General features: G+C 36.3%; 1 protein-coding gene across 1 annotated transcript in view; it reads left to right on the top strand.

The window, feature by feature from the left end:
• ZFAND4 (zinc finger AN1-type containing 4) overlaps positions 1-22,125 on the top strand; it is a 102,061-nt gene that overhangs the window by 57,517 nt on the left and 22,419 nt on the right. The window contains exons 2-3 of the mRNA XM_063087015.1: positions 13,621-13,688; positions 17,450-17,636. Coding sequence (XP_062943085.1) covers positions 13,658-13,688; positions 17,450-17,636 — 218 coding nt within the window. The 5' untranslated portion in view covers positions 13,621-13,657. The remainder of the gene's footprint in view (positions 1-13,620; positions 13,689-17,449; positions 17,637-22,125) is intronic.

Genomic DNA, 22,125 nt, shown 5'->3' with positions numbered 1-22,125 from the left:
TGCTTGTTTTTTTCTTGTAAAGTTGTTTGAGTTCCTTGTATATTCTGTATATTAATCCTTTGTCAGATGTATATTTTGCAAATATTTTCTCCCACTCTGCTGGTTGTCTTTTAACTCTGTTAATTGTTTCTTTTGCTGTGCAGAAGCTTTTTAGTTTGATATAATCCCATTTGTTTATTTTTCCTTTGGTTGCCCGTGCTTTTGGGGTCATATTCATGAAGTCTGTGTCCAGTCCTATTCCCTGAAGTGTTTCTCCTATGTTTTCTTTAAGAAGTTTTATTGTTTCAGGGTGTATATTTAAATCCTTAATCCATTTTGAGTTGATTTTAGTATATGGTGAGAGGTATGGATCTAGTTTCATTCTCCTGCATATGGATATCTAGGTATCCCAGCACCATTTGCTGAAGAGGCAGTCCCTTCCCCAGTGAATAGGCTTGGTGCCTTTGTCAAAAATCAGATGGCAGTAAGTGTGTGGGTTGATTTCTGGATTCTCTATTCTATTCCATTGATCAGTGTATCTGTTTTTATGCCAGTACCATACTGTTTAGGTTATAATAGCTTTGTAGTATAGCTTAAAGTCAGGTAGTGTTATGCCTCTAGCTTTATTTATTTTGCTCAGCATTGCTTTGGCTATGTGTGGTCTTTTATTATTCCATATAACTGTTTGGATAGTTCTTTCCATTTCTGAGAAAAATGTCTTTGGAATTTTGATGGGGATTGCACTGAATTTGTATATCACTTTGGGTAGTATGGACATTTTCACTATGTTGATTCTTGCAATCCAAGAGCATGGGATATCTTTCCATCTTCTTGTATCCTCTCTAATTTCTCTCAGCAGTGGTTTGTAGTTCTCATTATAGAGATTTTTCACCTCCTTGGTTAACTCAGTTCCTAAGTATTTTATTTTTGGGGGGCTATTGTAAATGGGCAGGCTTTCTTGATTTCTCGTTCTGCATGTTCACTATTGGAGAAAAGAAATGCTACTGATTTTTGTGTGTTGATTTTGTATCCTGCTACTGTGCTGAAATCATTTATCAATTCCAACAGTTTTTTTGTAGAGGTTTTAGGCTGTTCGATATATAGGATCATGTCATCTGCAAACAGGGACGGTTTGACTTCATCTTTTCCAATCTGGATGCCCTTTATTTCCTTCTCTTCTCTGATTGCTCTGGCTAGTACTTCCAACACTATGTTGAATAGGAGTGGTGAGAGTGGGCATCCTTGTCTAGTTCCTGTTCTTAAAGGAAAAGCTTTCAGCTTTTCCCCATTCAGGATGATATTGCCAGTGGGTTTGTCATGTATGGCCTTAATTATGTTGAGATACTTTCCCTCTATACCTAACTTATAGAGGGTCTTTGTCATGAATGAGTGCTGAACTTTATCAAATGCTTTTTCAGCATCTATAGAGATGATCATGTGGTCCTTGTGTTTGACTTTATTAATATGGTGTATCACATTTATTGATTTGCGTATGTTGAACCAACCTTGCATCCCTGGGATGAATCCCACTTGATCGTGATGAATAATTTTTCGTATGTGTTGCTGTATTCTGTTTGCTAGTATTTTAGTGAGGATTTTTGCATCTATATTCATCAAGGATATCGGCCTGTAGTTTTCTTTTTTGGTTATATCTTTACCTGGTTTTGGTATCAGGATGATGTTTGCTTCATAGAATGCGTTTGGGAGATTTGCGTCTGTTTCAATCTTTTGGAATAGTTTGTAAAGAATCGGTGTCAATTCCTCTTTGAATGTTTAGTAAAATTCTGCTGTGAATCCATCTGGTCCTGGGCTTTTCTTTGTTGGGAGCTTTCTGATAACAGCTTCAATCTCCTTTATTGTTATTGGTCTGTTCAGATTGTCTACATCTTCATGGCTCAGTTTTGGGAGCTTGTGTGTGTCCAGAAATTTATCCATTTCTTCCAGATTTTCAAATTTATACCTACTGCAGTGCCGGCAGCTCCTCCACAGCACTTCCTACCCACCACCTGCCACCTCCCTCGGCGGCGCCAGAGCCTGCACAACCATCTTACCCCCACCTGCCTTATTTCTGATATTTATAATCCGTGTCTTCTCTCTCTCTTTTTTTTTTTTCCTTATCCTGGCTAGAGGCTTATCAATTTTATGTATCTTTTCATAGAATCAGCTTTTGGTTTTGTTGATTTTCTCTAGTGATTTCATGTTTTCAATTTCCTTGATTTCTGCTCTAATTTTTACTTCTTTTCTTCTGCTTATGAAGCTTAAGTTACTGTTTTGGCTTTTTTTTCTCTATTATGTACATTGAGTGCTCTAAATTTTCCTCTTAGCACCACTTTTGCTGCATCCCACAAATTTTGGTAAGTTGTATTTTCATTTCCATTTTGTTCAAAATATTTTTAAATTTATCAAGATGTACTCTTTGACCTGTGTGTTATTTAGAAGTATGTTGTTAAATCTCCATGTCTTTTGGGATTTTCTGGCTGTCTTTCTGTTAGTGATTTAAAGTTTAGTTTTATTGTGGTCTGAGAGCAGATATTGTATGATTTATAGTATTTTATATTTATTAAGGTATGTTTTATGGTCCAGAATGTGATCTATCTTGTTGAATTTTCATATGAGCTTAAAAAGAATGTGTATTATGCTGTTGTATGAAGTGCTCTATAGATGTCAATTGTATCTAGTTGACTGCTGGTATTGTTGAGTGCAACTGTGTACTGACTGATTTTCTGCCTACTAGATCTGTCCATTTGTGATAGAGGGATGTTGAAGTCTCCAACTGTAATAGTGGATTCATCTGTTTCTCCTTGTAGTCCTATCAGTTTTTGCTACACGTATTTTGATGCTCTGTTGTTAGATGCATGTACATTAAGGATTGTTTTGTCTCTTTGGAGAATCGACTCTTTACCATTATGTAATGTCCCTCTTTAGCCTTGGTAACTTGCTTTGCTCTGAAGTCAGCTCTGTCTACAATTATAAAGCTACTCCTGTTTTCTTTTCATTACTGTTAGCCTGGTATATCTGTCTTCATTCTTTAACGTTTAATGTGTCTTTATGTTTGAAATGGGTTTCTTGTAGACACCATATAGTTGAATCTTGTTTTGTAATCTAGTCTGATAATCTCTGTTCTAGCATTCTACAGTCCTATGATAGGGTCTTGGTCCTTTAATGAGCCTGTGCCCCTGGACTGTGAACTTGACCAGTGCTTCTCAACCCCCAATCACTTCCCCCTTAGGTGGCACAGATAGCTAGAGTGGGCTTGAGTTGAGTATTTCCCTTACCCCAGGTCAGTTAGGTTTTGATAAAACCCTGGCATCCTAGGCATTGGGTATCTAGTTTCTCCTGAGGACAGGCCTATTAAGAACAGACTGCTCTGGCATATTTCATATAATGGTAATTTTTCCCTACCTCCTGCCAAAAGCACGAGGATTTTTTCTTCTGATATTCACTGTGAGAACCTGACTGAGCTCCTGGTGGTAAAACTCACAAAAATGTAGGAGTCCTCTTATAACTGGGTTCCCTTGGAGTATTTAACTTTATGGCTTGTCCACATTCATCCTCCAGCAATTTGTCAGTTGCAGTTTAGGTTTTTGCACCCTGTCACTGGTTTCCAGCAGAGGTTTCTGCTGTGGTAAATTGTGATTTTCTATATTCACCTGTGTGTCTGTCTAATTTTGGGGTCAGTGGTTTGCCCTATGACCTCACTTCTCTGACAGATTATGAAGAGTTGTTGATTTTTCTCTTTGTTCAGATTTTTAGTTGCTGTTAGAATGGAGTGGCAACTTCTAAGCTCCTTATATGCCAGGCCAGAAACTGGAGGTCTTACTCACATTTTAAGAGAGTCCTTCTGGCTGCTATGCTGAGAATAATCTGTGAGAGAAAGAGGGAAAAGCAGAAGAAGAGTCTGCTGTAAAAATCTAGGTGAGAATTGTGCTGTCTTGGACGAGGTAGTGGTAGTTTGAGAGATAAGTATTTGTGTTATGGATGTTTGGATGGTATAGAGCCAATGAGATTTGCTGTCAGATTAAATGGTACTATGTGAGAGAAAAAAGGGTATCAGCAGTGAGTCCATGGGGTGGAGTTGCCATTAAGTTAGGTAAGACTGAAGCAGAAGCAGATTTGGGGGAGCTTCGTTTTGGACATGTTAATTTTGAGACGAATGCTAGACATCCAAGGAGATATGTTGAATAGGTAGAGTGTGCTTGTCTTGGGAGTGTTCAACATTTAGCTGATATTCAAAGTTATAAAGAAGGATGAGGTCTCAAAAGGAGTAAGCATACATTGAAAAAGAGAAGAGATCCAAGGGTACTCCAAAATGGAGAGGTCACGGTGTTGAGGCAGAAGAGCAAAGGAGGCTGCGAGGGCGACCCAGTGCGGAAAGAGCAAAAACCAAGAGAATGTGGTGTCTTGTGAATAAAATGTTTCCAGGAGGAGGGAGTGATCATCTGCTTTGATAGGCTAAGTAGGAAGAGAACTGAGAATTGATCATTGGATTTATTTTGTTTTGCTTTATGTTATTTTATTTTATTTTTTGGTGGCTGGCCAGTATGGGGATCCGAACCCTTGACCTTGGTGTTGATCATTGGGTTTAGCAATAGAGTTAATTGGTGACCTTAACCAACCATTTTGATGGAGTGGTAAGGGTGCAAGCCTGCTTAGCAGTGGGTTCCAGGGAGACCATGAATATATATACCTCTGAGGAGTTTTGCTGTAAAGGGAAGGATAGAAATTAGGATACTGGATGGGAGGAAACCTGGATTCAAGAATCTTTTGTTTTTTTTTCAATGGGAGAAATAATAATACATTTTGTATATTGATGAGAAAATACTAGTAAAGAAGGAAAAATATAGTTAAAAAAACCAAACGAAATACTTTGACCTACTGGTTCTACTTTTAAAAAAGCTTTTTATGTTGGAACAATTTCTGATTTACAGAAAAAGTTGAAAAAATAATAGAGTTCCTGTATACCCTTCAACCCAGCTTCCCCAACATTTTACGTAACTATAGTGTAATTATTGAAACCAGGAAATTAATAGTGATACAATACTATTAATTAATCTGTCAGCCTACTTAGAATTTCTTTGATCTTCCCGCTCACGTTCTTCTTGTCCCAGGATCAGTTGGGTTGTTAGTCTCCTTAACAGTTCCTCACCATGCACTTTGAAACCTCTGAAGACTCCAGGTCAGATATTTCATGGAATGTCCCTCAGTTTGGGCTTGATGCTTTCACATAATTAGATTGAGGTTGTATATTTTTGGCAAGAATGCCACAGAAGAGGTATTATGCCCTTCTCATTGATTCATGTCAAGGGTAAATGATGTCAGGATGTCATATTCTTATAATGTTAACTTTGCATGGTTATGTTGATATCCACTAGTTTTTCCACTGTAAAGTCACTATTTTTTACCTTTTTAATTAGTAAGTATCTTGAGGGGAGCTACTTTGATTCTATGCAAACATCCTGTTTCTTTTTTTTTTTTTTTGGTGGCTGGCTGGTATGGGGATCCGAATCCTTGACCTTGGTGTAAACAGTACTACGTTCTAACCAAAAGAGCAATCTGCCCAGCTCTGATCCTGTTTCTTATAATTTTGCCCAGTAATTTTAGCATCCATCGATAGTTCTTACCAGCAACAATTTTTACTGTAGTATTTGCCTAATGATGATTTTTCTGTTTCCCTTATTCCTTCTGCATGTACTAATTGGCATTATACTATAAGAAAACCCTGTACTTTATGCCTTGTTTATTTATCCAGTTATTTATTTTTATCAGCATGGGCTTGTGGATATTTATTTTATTCTATGGGTTATAATCTATTACTGTTGTTACTTATTTTATTACTGAAATTGTCCCAGAGTTGACTATCAGGATCTCCTTCAGATTGGCTCATGTGCCCTTTTGACATGCCCCAATTATTTTTAAGGCACATCATTTCCTTGCCTGGCACCACAAGATATTCCAGGCTCATCTTGTATTTTCCCTAACTCGAAAACGGCATCTGCCATTTCTCTAAGGTACTTTTATTGGAATGGTATTTAGAAACCAAGATCTAGGTGCTAAGAATTCTCATTGCTATTGGGATGTCATTGCTTTTAGGGCCTCATAATGGGCAGAGCTAGGAAATATGTATATTTACTAACATGTATATGCATACACCTGTTTCTATCCAAATGTATATATATTAAAAAACATGAATTAATAATGATATCTCCAATTCCAATCCAACATCAAAGAGTTCATTCTAGCCTTTTTCCTTATTTGTAAACTCTTTCTCTGACAGTGAGAAACTGGGTTTTATTTTTTATAATGTATTTACTTATTCAAACTTAACTATATACGTAAATTAGTTCAAAATCACTAACCCATATCCCTGTAAGAAGCAAATTTACTAACTAGAGTATAATATTTGCATATTTGCATACAGTTCTTTTTGTCTATAGTATATAGTCAAAATATTGTGTTCTAAAGTTAGGTTTTTCTTCCCCACACTTTCTTTTATAATACAGTTATGTTCATTTGTTATTGTTTATTTTCTATTTCGGGATCTCCCCACATCCTGAATAATTTTAATTATTCATTTTTGAGGAGGGTAGGAGTTGATGTGAAACAGTAACATGGTTCTAAAAGTCAGAGCTATACAGAAATTTCAGAGGTGTTGCTACCCCTTCATCCCTACTACTCTTTCCCTTTCTCACATTTCTTGTTAAGTTTATTCTAAGTATTAAATCTTCTTTATTGCTATTATAAAAGGGGTTTTCTCTACCATCGTGTCCTTTAGTGATTTATTGTTTATCTGAAGGCTTTTGATATGTTTATGTTCATTTTATATCCTTCTATTTTACTGAATTTTTTTTAGTTTTATCATGATTCTCTTTGGCTTGTTGGGTATATTATCTATTGTACCATCTGCAATAGAAATAGTTTTACTACTACTTTAACCATTTTTTGGCCTCTAATTGATTTCTCTTTCCTAATTTCATTGATTAATACCTCTAGTGCTATGTTCAGTAGTGGCAGAAATAGTGGGCATCCTTACCCCCTTCCTGATCTTAATAGAAATGCTTCTACTGTTTCCCTATTAATGTTAAGATACTGGCTTTAGGACTTTTTAGTATTGTTTTAACATGTTAAGAGACTCTCTCTCAATTCCTGTTTTCTTGAGTTTGAAATATCATGAATGGATACAGAATTTTGTCAAAAGTTTTCTCAGCATCTGTGGAGATATTTTTTTTTCCCTTAGAACAATTAATATGGTATAGGATATTAATAGGTATCTTAATATTGAACTAACCTGCATTCCTGGAATACAATCTGCTTGGTCACAGTAAATTATTTTTTTCTTGATGTACTGTTGTATTCTGTTTGTTAATATGTAGATTTTTGTATCAATGTGAATGAATGATACTGGTCTATAGTTTTCATTTTTTTTGGACTGTCTTTATTAGATTTAGTAGTCAGTGCTATACTTACTTCTTAATCAAAATTAGGAAGTTTTCATTCATTTTCAGTGCTTTGGAGAATTTTGTAGACCGTAGCATTTATTTGATCTCATTGGAGTTTTTTTTTTTCTTTTTTGTCTTTTTTGTGACCGGCCGCACCGTGCTCAGCCAGTGAGTGCACCGGCCATCCCTATATAGGATCCGAACCCGCGGCGGTAGCACCGCTGCACTCCCAGCGCTGCACCCTCCTGAGTGCGCCACGGGGTCGACCCAATCTCATTGGAGTTTTGGTGAATTCCTATAATTCTCATTTGGGCCTGGTGCTTGTTATTGTGGTGTAGTTCCTGAAACATTTTTTAGTTCTCTATGAAATTGGTCTCTTTAAGCTTTCTAACTTTAGTGGCATAAATTTTGGTAATTTGTTATTCCCTAAGATACGAGTACTATCACCTTGCCATTACTTATTTTTCTATATTTGTGATTCTCTCCTTTTCTTTTCTTGATAAAGTTAGCTAGTCACTTATACACTTTGTTAATATTTTTGAAAAGCCAAGGTTTTGATTTATTACTGCTTCCCTATTTTCTACTTCATTATTTTCTGTTTTTATCTTTGTTTTCTTGTGCTTTCTTTTGATTTACTTTGTTTTTTTCTTTTTTTAAATGAGCTGGGAATTTAATTTATTTTCATTCTTTTATTTATACTTATTTGCTTAGCGCTGTGAATTCTTGATATCTGATTTAACTGTGTTCCTTAGATTCTTACTGTCATTCTTTTTTATTAATTCTATAATTTCTGTATGTCTCCTTTCACCTAATATCTGTCCTTAATTTTTGAATTTCTGATTCAAAGTGTTTTTTCATATCTGCAGATGCTTGAGTATTTTTAATTCTGTTTGAAGTGTGGCCTTACAGTTTTCTTCTGCTACACGGTTATTTTTCTGGGTGAAATTTTCCTTGGTTAATATGTGTGAAATTTCATTTTCTAGTTTTTACTCTTAACTCTGTATAGATTTGTTAATTTTTCTGTAGTTTATTTTTGTGATCTTGGAGCATTTTACAATATTCTGCTTGATAGTGCTCTGTCACTATGCAATTTGCAGATATTTTAGTAGATGCCTCATGATTGTTTTATGATAATAGAGTGAGTCGTTTGATTTTGTGGTTCTCTTTTGTATTTTTGTATTATATTTCACCCCTTGCTTCTTTTTCCCTCCACTGAATCACTAATGGGTATGCAGGACAGTTCTCCAGGTGGCCTTGGACTGACCTAGTTCTTTTTTTGTTTTGTTTATTTATTTATTCTTGGCGGCTGGCTGGTACAGGGATTGAACCCTGGACCTTGGTGTTATCAGCACCATGCTCTAACCAACTGAGCTAACTGGCCAGCCTTTGACCTAGTTCTTGGTCCTTTCTCATCTGCAGTTCTCAAAAGTAACTGTAGAATGTGCTCGAATGCAACATTCTGAGATATGGAGCGACTGGCTAGAACAACCTGGGCTCTGTTCCAGTCCCTCCTTGGAAACAGACTGTCCTTCAGTGATTTAGCCCAGTAATTCCTGTTGCTCCAGACTGTAAAACCCGGGGCAGGCTGCTTTCTGGGTTCCTCAGCTGTGGTGCAGGTGGGACATGCATAGTCTAGACTCCGTCCTCCCAGGCAGCTTTCCTGAGCCTTGAATCCTTGGCTCACAGTGAATCCTTGGCTTCTGCTTCTTGCTGCCTACCTCTAAGTCATCAGCCCACTTCATGTGTGTGGGTGTTCTGACTCACCAGGCTCAGACAGCCAGGGCACCGTAAAACTGCTTCATAGAGTGCTTTTTCCCTTTTGTTTTTTGCCTCCCACAGACGCTCTTTCAGATTGCTTGGCTTTTAAGTCCCTTCCTTGTCGTCAGTGCTCTGATCTGCCTGGATCCTTGTGTTGACTTTCAGACGTAGTGTGGCCTTTGTCTTCCTGGTGGTGGTTTTATATTGAGCTTAGGCCCATCATTATCTTCCCTCCCTGTCTAACCCGCGGTTTTTCTCAGTCAGTTCTGCAGGGATGGGAGTTGGAGACATTCTGCACTGGGATGGGATGATTGAGCCTTTTATAGTTATTTTGAAGTTTGGACATTCTGTTTCTTCAAGTTATGAGGGCTGAGAAGATAGTTTCTATTTAGATTCATTTCCCTTCATGGTGTTCTCTATTGTTTCGGGAGGAAATATTGGGAGATAGGAGCAATGATTTACCATTATCTTTAATTATCCAGAAGTTCTATTGATTCCACTTTTATGGTTTATTCTAAATGCAGATATGAACATGTTTTCCATACACATCTGTCTGAAAATTCTAAAAAAGACACAAGAAGCAGGTTGGAATCATTATAATATGTTTTTACACACACACACACACACACACACACACACACACACACACACACACACACACACACACACACAGTTATGGCTGAATGTTTGTTTCCCCTCAAAATTCATATGTTGTAGCCCTAACCCCCAATGTGTTGCTATTTGGAGACAGGGTATTTGGGAGGTAAATAGGGTTGCATGAGGTCATGAGACGGGGGACTTCATGATGGGATTAGTGTCCTTATAAGAGGAGACACCAGAGAGTTCCCTTTCTCTGCTCTCACATAAAGGAAAGGTTATATGAGCACACAGTGAGCTGGAGTCTGCCTATAAGCCAAAAAAAGAGGACTCAGAATGAAATGTACCTTGTCTGCACCTTGTTCTGAGACTTCTAGTCTCCAGAACTGTGAGAAGTAAATGTTTATTGTTTATGCCACCTACTCTATGGTATTTTGTTTGTGGCAGCCTGAGCAGACAAATACAGACATATATGTATTTTCAAGTACATGCACACTTAAATATCACTTTATCATAGCTTTGTTTATAATAGTGAGAAACTGATAGGTGAAAATATCTCTTGGTAGGGGATTGAGTAAATCAGTGATGAAAGAAATATATCTTGGAGTACCATCTAATCATTGAAAACAATGTATATTTTTATTTACTGACATGAAAAATATATTAGGTGAAAAAAGCCACTTATAAAACAGTCACAAAGTGTGTTACCATTCTATTAAAAAAATAAGTTTTAAAATGGAATATACCCAAAATGTTAAAAAAAGATTCTACTGGGTTTAGGATTACATATAGTTTTTATTTCCTTTTATATTTTTCTGTATTGCCTATTTTTTCACAAATGGTTGTTATTTTTATTATAAACAGATTTTCATTTGAATAAAAGTTTATAACACTGAATAGAAAGTTTAAATGCATGCAATCTGTTTTTTGGGAAGATATGTTTGTTTTATAGAAATTAATGTATCTGGATTTAGTCATGTAAGAAAGATGAGGGTACTTCAGAAAGTTCGTGGAAAAATAGAATTGAAAGATAATACAAATCTTTCCATGAACTTTTTGAAGTACCCTTGTAAGAGTTGAAGTTTAAAGGCCAAGAGCCACCCTTTAACAGGGTTGTCAGGTTTAGCAAATAAAAATCCTATCTTAAAGCAAAGTTGTTTTATGTATTTGAGATTCTGAAAGTGTTAGTAGTGGTAAGAACCCTAGTTCTTCTAGAAAGAGGAAGCTAAACTAAGTCGCACAAAGACTGGTGACTTTCCCAAAGTCGTCAAGCAACTCAAGTGACAGTGGGGATCCCAGCTCAGTCTTAGACATTTCACACTTCTCTATGTTATCTGCCAACGTTTTATTTTTTTTAGCCTGTTAAGTGATGGCAAGACCATTAAAAGTGAGTACAGTAGTGTTGTTACTGTTTAATCCAGCTAGAAAGTTTCCATTACAAATTAATACTCTACAATGTTGATTGAATGTAAACATGGTATTACTTGCCTAAACTGCTTTAACTAGATATGCTGATGTTAAGTTTGATTGAAAAGATGACCTTGATACATTTTTAAAAAGATATATATTTTTTTGGCAGCTAACCAGAATAGGGATTGAACCCTGGACCTTGATGTTATCATCACCATACACTAATCAACTGATCTAACTGAACAGCCCATTAAAAATTTTTTTAATATGAAAATACTTTTAAAGTGAAATAATTTCTCGCTTAACCTTTCCTAATAGTATTCTCTTTTAGCTAGAAGCAAAAGAAGTGGGCTGTTTCCTTTGGGAGATATATCTATATTACCCATTAAATTCCTGTGGGTGGTAGTCCATGATGAGCACTTAAAACATTTGGTAAAAATTTAGTAGACATTCAGGTCTACTGACAGCCAACACCACTGAAACATATCCTTCAGACAGGTATGGAAGCTGATATTCTAGAGTTCGGTTAGCATAAAGGGGTGAGTGCAGTTTCTAAAGTCAGCCTGCTATGGCTTCACATCTCTGATCCACCACACATTCTCAGTATGTCACTTAATCCCTCTGTGCTTTGGTTTTATCACCTGTTAAATGGGGTTGCTATTGGTGCACACTTCATAAGATGGTTGTTGCAGTTAAATTATAACAGGTCAAGTGCATATAAAAGTTCCTGGCTCATAATAATAAAAGCTAACATATATAGCACTTACTGTTATTATTCTAGCCCACTTATAGTATCATAAGAAAAAGTAGTTTGAGAAGGCAGTATGTGAGATGTTTGAAAAAGATTTTCATCACTGTCAACATCCATTAAATGTTCTGTTGAGTAGACAATACTCACTCCGTGATTAGTATTGCCCAAATTTTCTTGGGGCATTCAAATGTGCCATTTGTTTAAAAAAAACTAATTAGGCTAGAGTATGGAATCTGCATTAATATTCTTTTAACATCACAGAAACGTAAAGAAGCTGTCTTTAGACTATAATTTTCAGCATTGAAAATTGTCCATAATATACTTTTAACACTGAGTATAACCGAGTGAAGACTGTACTTTACAACATTTAGAACTGTGTTATAGGCCTTAAATCTTAAACTCTTCAGGGCTGATTCATGATATCTTGTCCTTTAAAGGGCTCTCTAATCTTTTTTTTTTTTTTTTGGCGGCTGGCCAGAATGGGAATCTGAATCCTTGACCTCAGTGTTACAACACTGCGCTCTAACCAACTGAGCTAACTGTCCAGCCCCAATTTAAAAGTGTGTAGTACTCTTAGTTCTTTAATGAAGTAGCTTTGTGTCATACTCTTTTGGAGATGCCATTGAATTTTAACATTTTTTAAAAATAACCTTCCCCTAAGGTATTCCCACCTGTCAGCAGCACCTAATTTGGAATAACACGGAACTTGAAGATGATTATTGCTTGAATGATTACAAGTGAGTGTAATTGCATATTACCTGTTACATAGGTACTCAGTCTTATGACCAATGCTTTTCTTCTGAATTCTTAGATCACGTCTTTTCTGAATAGTTCTGCTCTCTAGATTTCATTATAAATTCTGAACTTCAGATGTATTGGCTCACTACCCCATACTACCTAATCGTTGGCTTCTGATACTTTTGTTTTACCTTTTCATTTTTCATGCCCTGTCTATCTCCTGCCTTTTTATATCTTCCTATTCTTGCCCTCTGTGCTCCATTCTTTGAATATTATCCCGTTCCCACCTGGCCATGTTCCTTTTCTTTCCATTTTCACAACAGTTTTGGGTAACAGAGAATTGCTGTCCACCAAGTCTTGCATTTCTCATTAAGCCCTCCTTCTGTTACTAAGTGACTCTGTGCACCAGTGATTGTATACATACTTTCTGACTTTTCATCTTTCTTTCTCCCTTTCTTCACATAATTCATCACTCTTTTATTAAGAAAAGAGCAAAAGGATGAGAGGTGATGTGGAATATCTGGAAGAGCACTAAGAGTCAAGAAACCCTGTAGATTTTCTATTTTTCTATTTTCTATTTTTTAAAATAGATATGCTATTTTCTAACACTTTGGGTCTTGCGCAAACCTCTTTTCTTTTCTGGGTGCACTTTTCCTTACGTGTGAAATGAAGAGGCAAAACCACATGATTACAGAGGTCCTTTCCAGTACTTTTATTTTGGGATTTCATATTGTATTTAAGGCTTGTGAGAACGTTTTAAAATTTTTGGTATTTATACAAATAAATACACCAACATTTTGTAAATACATTAACATATATTCACATTGTTGCATCTTTTCATATTTTAGAGAATAAGCACTGTGCTTAATAAACCAGCACATAATTATGTATATGTTTAATACTGAATGTATTTTGATGATTATGGTCTATTTTTGTGTTTGCTATCCACAGCATTTCAGAAGGTTGTACCTTGAAGCTAGTATTGGCTATGCGTGGTGGACCTATAAATACTAAAAAAGGTAGGCATATTTATGTTAGCAATTTGATAATCATTTTCTTCAAGCAATTTGGCAATAACATTCTTCACCTCAGCATTTTTATAGACTCATGTTTTAGTCAGGTTGCCTTTCTGCTATTAGGTCTTAGAAGAATCACATTTGTTTCTGTAGGCATTGTTCTTTGAAACCTAAATGAACAGAGGCTGGAACTCTAATATATTCCAGAAAGTAGGAGATTTAAAAATAAACCTTGCCAGTACAGGGAAGGAAAATGGAATGACATAGGATAAATATTATGTTTTTATCATTGTGCTTAGGTTTATACCAGTCTTGCTGCTTTTTTTTTTTAATCTCCTGAGTCCTCAGTTCCTGGGATAATGATTGTTATGGAAAATTCCCAAGTAGACTATTTACCTGGTTTGTGATATATCTGGGTTTCGTGGACATTATCATGGCCCTGTTGAATCTTTCCTCAGACTATGTATGGTCTCTGGACTCCATTTATTTATTCAGCAAATGCATCTTGAGCATCTGCTAGATGATCAGTGCAATGTTCCAAGTCCAGAACACATGGGAGACAAAGTCCCAGGTTCATAACAATGCCAACAATAAACGTGGAAACAATTGATATAATTTCAAGTGGCTGTAAGTGCTATGCGGGACATAGGGTAACATGATAGTGTCTGTGGAAGCAGGATGGTAGGATGGATCCTGGGAGAAGATAACATGAGCAGAGACTTGATTGGTGAGAAGGTTCTAAGCATGAGAAGAGCTCGGAGTGTTCACAGTGGTCCCTGGTTCGAATCCCCGCCAGGTGGAGGTAACTACTCAGAGCAGTTTTCCTCTGTGGACCTCATTTTGGGGAAGGCCTTCAAATTTATTTGATACTTCACTACACAGAGTACTGAAGGTTAATGATCAATTCCACTGCTGGCTTACTTCCACATGTCAAATTATGTCCTTGTGTTTTATAATTTTGGTTAGAAGTAGGATTATTACCATCTTTTTCTTGGCTACTTCAAGAGGGTTTTATGAGATATGTTACTTTAGCTGTTGGATTGTTTTGCACAGGTAGAGAAAATAAAGGTTAGAGCTGATTAACTAGCACTCCTGATATCAGGGACTTTCTTTTTAGTTGGATTTATGAAATTGTCGTATGTGACATAAGATAATGTTTATTGTAATGACCCTGAGAGTAGTGCAAGAACCCTGTTTACTGAGCCATTATGTTAAGATAGAATTATATAGTTTTTAATGGCATCTGAATTCCACTGTATTATGTTTTAGAAAGTTGGTTATTTGTGTGTAGTACTGTCTATAAACCAGAGTGTTTAATGAGAACATCTGCTTTTCTTACCAGGAAAATTATTTTACTTGTTTATGAGAAGTAGTGGAAGTGCTACAGATTCTGAGTTAAATATATATGTGTATGTTTTTACTCTCCTTTTTTAAAAAATGAAAATGAAAGGCCTCACCACCCTCTGGTAGTTGAAGCTCTGTAATAAAGGCTTCATAATAATTTTTTTCTACAACTCTCTGTGCCTTGTTTATAAAATGAAAAATCAGCAGCTAGAACTTGTCTGTTTTTTGCTTTTTAAAAAAATTTTTTTGTTGGCTGGCTGGTAACAGGGATCAAACCCTGGACCTTTGTGTTATCAGCACCACGCTCTAACCAACTGAGCTAACCAGCCAACCTGAGATGGTCATTGTTCTTGTCTGTTTTAAATTAAGTTTTTAGTACATTTTACGTTTTAAAAATGAGAAGCTTGCTGTTGCCCACCTTCTCTCATTGAAAACTTTTTGAAAAAGGAAAACTGAGCCCAGATTTAGGACTTCTCCATATTGTATTTGAGAAACCATATTTTTTGGCTACTTAGTCTTATTATTTCAAAATCATGGTTTAGAAAGTACCTTTATCATGTGCGTTCCAGTAATATTTAGCTTTTAAAATTGTTTTAGAAATAAACATTATCAAAACAGCATAGAAAAAATACTTTCTTTGCTAAAACTAAATTGTATCCTAAATTCTGTCTGCATTGTTTTATAGATGATAAAATCTAAATGATTTTTCTGTTCTGAAAAGATGTATACACACACACACACACACACACATGCACACACACACACACGTGCGCACACACACACACACGTGCACACACGTGCACACACACACACGTGCACACACACACACACGTGCACACACATGCAACCCCAGTGCCTCCCTGAGTAAGGTAAGGTACCCTGTGCTTGTTTAGGAAGGGCTTCCATGTGGCTGTAGTAAGGGCAGTAGCAACACCTAAAAAATTGGTATCATAAGTTTTATTTTTCTATTAATGCAACATGGGAAGTGGAGCATTAACATAAAAAGGGCAAGAACTTGTTTGAAAAATATCTTTTAATGTTTACATATTTTGTGCTTATGAAAGAGTCAATCAAAACATCCAAGTAATTTTTTCATAAAATAAATCTTATTAAATTTCTTAGATTTTTATGTTTTAGTAGTAGAGGTATTGAATTTAGGATATAGGAACACCTTTGATGTTTTTACTTTATTATTTTCAGAGTTTAATATTTTCCTATTGCTGCAACTCTTTTTAAAGGGGAGTACAACACGGTGATTCTGTTAATAAATAAATGAAATGTTATTCACTTTGGGAATTGTTGTCTCTTTTAGGAGAGAACAAATGATTCTGCAGCATGACTTGAGAATGTCTTTGGGAGAGACCCTTTTTCCCCTTGGAACTATTACTTAGACTTCCAAGTCTGGTGTTTAGGGATTTCTGGAACATTCATCCTATGAGCCAATTGTTGAGGCCCGTTGCTATCCTAGGGGTGAAGTCTGTGCCTGCTGTAGATGAGAGCATTTTGTAATGATGGCTGCTAGCTATATCATTCAAATGTGAAGACAACTCCAGGCCACTAGAGCCTGTAAGGAGTGAGAGGCTTCAGAGTGTACCTCCATGTGCTCTGCTCATACACATAGATATATACCCACTCAGTTAGGGTCCTGGCAGGATGCCTTCAAGAAACAACATACCATTTCACACATTGCAGTTTTAGTACACTAAGTGGCCCCTTCGTGTTCTGAATTATTGTGTAGTTTTAATTAGCTGACATCAAGGAAGAGCTCTAATCAACTTTTACATAAAACCAGAAAGAAAAAGAGGTTCGCTTGCTTCTCATTTCTTAAGTATGTCTCCCAATTGTATGTGAGTGCATATTTACTTTTTAGTCTAAAGTCAGTGGAATTTATGTTGCATTTATTTATTATCTATCTATGTATCTATTTATTTATTTATTTTGTGGCTGGCTGGTATGGGGATCCAAACCCTTGACCTCCGTGTCATAACACCGCACTGTAATCAACTGAGCTAACTGGCCAACTTATGTTGTTTTTAATTATTGATTGATGGAACAAATATTTGAAAATATAGGAAGTAGAAGATGTACAGCAAAAACAATCATAGAGAATAATGTCATAGAATTAGCCAATATACAGATCTAGTGGCACAGGAAAAATAAAACTCATGTTTTGGTTAATCCCTGTCTTAGGACATACCAACATAATAATAATAATACATTTTGTTTCTTTTGTACTAATAGAACACAGAGAATGCTATATTAGCTACAAAAAGATCAGGAACTTATTTGAAATATGTCATGGATGCATTATATGCACAGAGTGGTTGTTCAAATTCAGTACATTATATCCTGTCACTGTACCAAGATGCATAAAATTTGATATAAATTGAAAGTTTGTTTATTAATTTTTCCATTTACAGTTCCTATGGAAGATCCATTTAGGGAGATGGCTGAGTACATGGATTCTAGTCGAGATGAAGTCTGGGAGAAGACCTCCTGCAACAAACAAGTTACATTTTTGGTATACCGAGAAGGAGATCAATTGAATTTCTTTCGTGTAGTAGATAGGGGAGATGGCACTTTAACACCGTTGTCTGAATCTTTAAGGTAAATAGGTTTTCATTTGCATGTCTCACTTAGTGAAGGAGAACATCGAATGATATTCTCCATAAACCTTTATGTTTACCTTGTGTTGTCAAAGTAATCTTAGTACATTAGCAAGGCTAACTAAATTCATGCATCTCCTCCCCACTGCACCCCACCTCTGATATGTATTCTGAGTTGTCCTTCTTATGGTTGATACTTAAAGAATAATTTCTAAAACTGAAGTTTCTTTATAGAGTAGGATTTTTTTCATAAAAATTATTTGTTCCTGATACTTCATGAAACTCTAAGATGCTAACTAGATTATAGAGTTTTATCATAATAGTGTATCATTATATAACCTCAGCATAATGGAAAGGGTTAAATGTAAAGTGGTATCTTTTTTTCAAAATTTAATTATACTGCTTTAAGGTCGATAAATCTCTTTATTTCTTTGTTTTTGTTTTCCTGCTCAGTAAAGGGAGAGAAATTGTAATATTAACTCTAAAATCAGAAGGAAAAATCCTATAGATGTTTAGCTAGACAATAGAAAAATTAGGGAGTTAGACAAGGTAATCTCTAAGTTTCTGGGCATCCCAATACTATGATTCTTTATCTCCTTTCACTTTAAATCAGTAAACATTTACTGTTCACTAAGCTAGGCATTGGTGGTACAAAGATGGATGTCCCTACCTTCACGGAGCATGCAATCTACCGTAAATAGTATCTAGGCTACCGTGTTGATGATTGTTATAAAAAGATATCATGATATCTGGGAAAACAGATGAGAGGACTTTCATTTTGCCTGAAAGGAAGAGAGTTAGGGAAAACTGAGAAGAAGTGACTTTAAAAGAAGGGTAGTAGTTTGCCAAGCAGGTGAAAGAAGGAAAGGTATATTACAGGCAACTAAAGTTAATCCTATGAAATGAAAAGCTAATGGTTAACCATTAAAAAAAAACAACTTGCAGTCTGAAGAACAGTTTCTGTGGGTCAGGAATCTAAGCACAATATACTGGGTGCTCTGCTCAGGATCCCGCAAGCAGCAATCAAAGTGTCAGCAGGGATGCATTCTTATCTGGAGGCTTGATTGGGGAAGGGATTCTACTTTCAAGCTCATTCATTTTGGTATAATTCATTTCCTTTCAGTTATATGACTGAGGGCCTTGCTTTTTCTGGTTATTGACTAGAGGCTGCCCACAGCTTCCTTTTAAGTAACTCACACCAATTGATTTGGGGCCTAAATTGTATCTGCAAGTCCCTTTGCTTTGCCATATTCAGTTGGCTAGAAGCAAGTCATAGGTCATGCCTACACTCAAGGGTAGGAGACTATACAGGCTATGAACCCTAAGGTGGGAAATCATAGAGATTCCCTTAGGATTCTGCTTACAATAGAGTGTGAAGTTGAAGAAAGGCTCATTTTTCTGTGGCCACAGAGAGCAGAGTGTGACAAATGGGTGCTGACTATTTAATATGTCAGGATCTGGTGAGCACTACAAACATGGCATGATCATAGGGGCTAGGAGTTGAGAAGAGGTAGCAGTGGGGGCTGTGGTCTTGAACCATTAATAGAATTTCCTCATGCCAGTTTCTCCACATATGGCTCACTCTTGTTTTAGTTTTCTTCCTTAGTACACCCTCTTTTGGCTCCTTTCCTAAAGGAGGAAATCTAAGCTTTTCGTCTTAGCATGTGAAGCCCTATACAACCTGTCATCATCAGTTGTCCAGATCTTTTCATTATGCTATGTTTTTGCACACCATTTTTCTTTTGCTTGTGATGTCATTTTCTCCCCTTACTCCAATTTTTCCCCAACCAGCTTCTATGTGTGTTTATGACTTAGTCCGAATGTTGTCATGGAGTTCAATTAAAATTGTACTGTTGTTCCTCTCAAGATACTTTTTTATTTTTCTCTTCCTATTTACCTACCACAGTTGGACAAGGGAAGGGATGGGGTGGATGATAAAAGAGAGTAGAAAACTATCTAGTCATACCTTGAAGGACATTTCTCTCTCCTATTCTAGAAGAGGCTTTCTTATTTTATTTTACTTTATTTTAATTTTAACATTTACTTGTACATATTTGTGGGGCACAGTGTGTTGTTTCAATACATGCATATACTGCACAGTGATTCACTTAGGGTAGACAGCATGATTTCATACTCATTAGTGCATCACTTCTCCCCCCCGCCCCCACCCACCCCCCTTGGTAACCGTTATTCTACTCTCTGTTTCTATGGGAATCACTTTTTTTTTTTTTTTTAGATTTCACATATGAGTAATATCTTGTGGTATTTGCTTTCTGTGCCTAACTTATTTCACTTAACATGATGGTTTCCAATTTCATCCATGTTGCTGCAAATGATAGAATTTTATTTTTTATAACTGAATAGTATTGCATTGTGTATATATACCAGTTTTTTAAATACATTCTTCTGTTGATGGGCATTTAAGCTGATTTCCTCTCTTGGCTATTGTGAGTAGTGTTGCAATGAACATGGGAATGCAGGTGTCTCTTCGATATATGTATTTCCTTTCCTTTGGGTAGGATTAGTACTTAGTACTACTTAGTAGTAGGATTGCTAGGTCATAAAGTAATTTAATTTTTGGTTCTCTAAGGAACCTCCGTACTGTTTTCCACAATGGTTATACCAATTTACATTCCCACCAACAATGTAGGAGAGTTTCTTTTTCTCTGCATCATCGTCAGCCTGTTATTTTCTGTCTTGTTGATCACAGCTATTCTAACTGGAGTGAGATTATATCTCATTGTGGTTTTAACTTGCATTTCCCTGATAAGTGGTGATGTTGAGCATTTTTTCATGTGCCTGTTGGCCACTTGTATGTCTTCTTTTGAGAAATGTCTGTTCAGGTCCTTTGCCCATTTTTTTAACTGGGTTATTTGGGGTTTTGTTGTTGCTGTTGATGTGTTCCTTATATATTCCAGATATTAGCCCCTTGTCTGTAGTTTGCAAACACTTTCTCCCATTTGTTGCTTTGTGTTGCTTCGCCCCCCATGGATTTGTCACCCCATTTCCCCTGGGTGACGGAGATGAAAGGATTACTCAAAGCCCATCTCTACTGAGCAGTGAGAGGCCCTGAAGTGGTTAGTCTCCTGCTGGAACCCTCAAGAGAGAGGCATTCTTTCCTTGGGAAATTAACGCCGAATTGGGGTTCTCTTCCTGCATTTATTTTCCAGACCAGGAAGTTACAGGAAGAGAACATGGGTGGGGTTATAGTTTAACAATATAGGCTGGTAACTTTCAGTGAAACAAGCCAGATGACATTCTAGTAAGGCAATTAAGTGGTCTTATCAACAACGGGTTGATCTTAGCAAACATTCCTTCCTATAGCAATTTCTCAGTATCTTTACATAACAATCAGTAACTAGTCTGTCTTTGAGCCAGCAACATGCTGTGCCACAATTCTTATCTTGCAACAGAGACTTATACCCTGAGGGAAATTTCCAGTCCTCTACAAGGTCAATATTTGAAACTGCAAGGCTTTGGAAAACCAGGCCCTGTAAAGTACATATGCTTTATGGTATATTCCACACCCATTCTATAGGTTTTCTCTAAAAGAGGCTTTCCTACTTCCCCCTACCTAGAACAGGGGGAAGAAAACTTTCTGTAAAGGTCAGATTGTAATTATTTTAGGATTTTCAGGCAAAAAAACAAAATCAGGGATATTATGTAGGTACTTATATAAGAAGAGAGAAATTTTCACAATTTTTTTCTGGCAAAATTTAAAATATGAGAATAATAATTGAGTGCTTATTTTGGTAATACAGGTTTACTTATGAGAAGAATGGAATTCTTTTTGTGGGAATAATATTGTACTTAATTGAGGTTGCAAGTTAGTGTTGCCTATCAAACTTGTAAAATCAATTGCAATATTCACCTGTTAATGCTGATCTGTAATGAGATTTTATGTATTTTATCTTTGAAATTTTTTTTCACAGAGATAGATAAATGCCAAATACTGATAACAGTCTGTGAACATATGATTTTAATTGAACGTATTCATCATTTGGAAGGCATGTATAGAATTCTACTAGATCTTCTCTTCCTGTTTTCCTTTAGCATGTCATTACATTGCCCATAATCACTTCTATTTGAAGATAAATGGAAGCTCCTCATTGCACATTTAAATTGGTTTAGGAATATGGAAATTTCCTTTGAACTTGCACTGAGGTATAAAAACACTGCTAGACCTATAGTTTGAGCAATACGGCTGCTTCAAATTTGTGTGGGAATGGAGATCTCCCTTCATTTTAACTTTTGAAAGCACGGGAAGTATTGTAGCTTGCCGTTACGTGTGACGCAAACCACAGTAGTTGTCATCAAAATGGCATTAATGCAGTCTAAGTTTCACATTTAAGCATTGTTTTGTTGTGTAATTTTAGGTTGACTTCATTAAGAAACATTATCAAGTCAGCAGCAAAAACTAATTTACTAAGGTACTCAGTGTTTGACAGTAGTGACTGAAGGCAGTTCTTCTTGTTTAAAGTCCCTGAGCT

This window comes from Cynocephalus volans, chromosome 2 (assembly GCF_027409185.1).
Source record: "Cynocephalus volans isolate mCynVol1 chromosome 2, mCynVol1.pri, whole genome shotgun sequence".
NCBI lineage: Eukaryota > Metazoa > Chordata > Mammalia > Dermoptera > Cynocephalidae > Cynocephalus > Cynocephalus volans.
The sequence above is the reverse complement of the archived record's forward strand: the minus strand, read 5'-3'. Positions and strand labels throughout refer to the sequence as shown.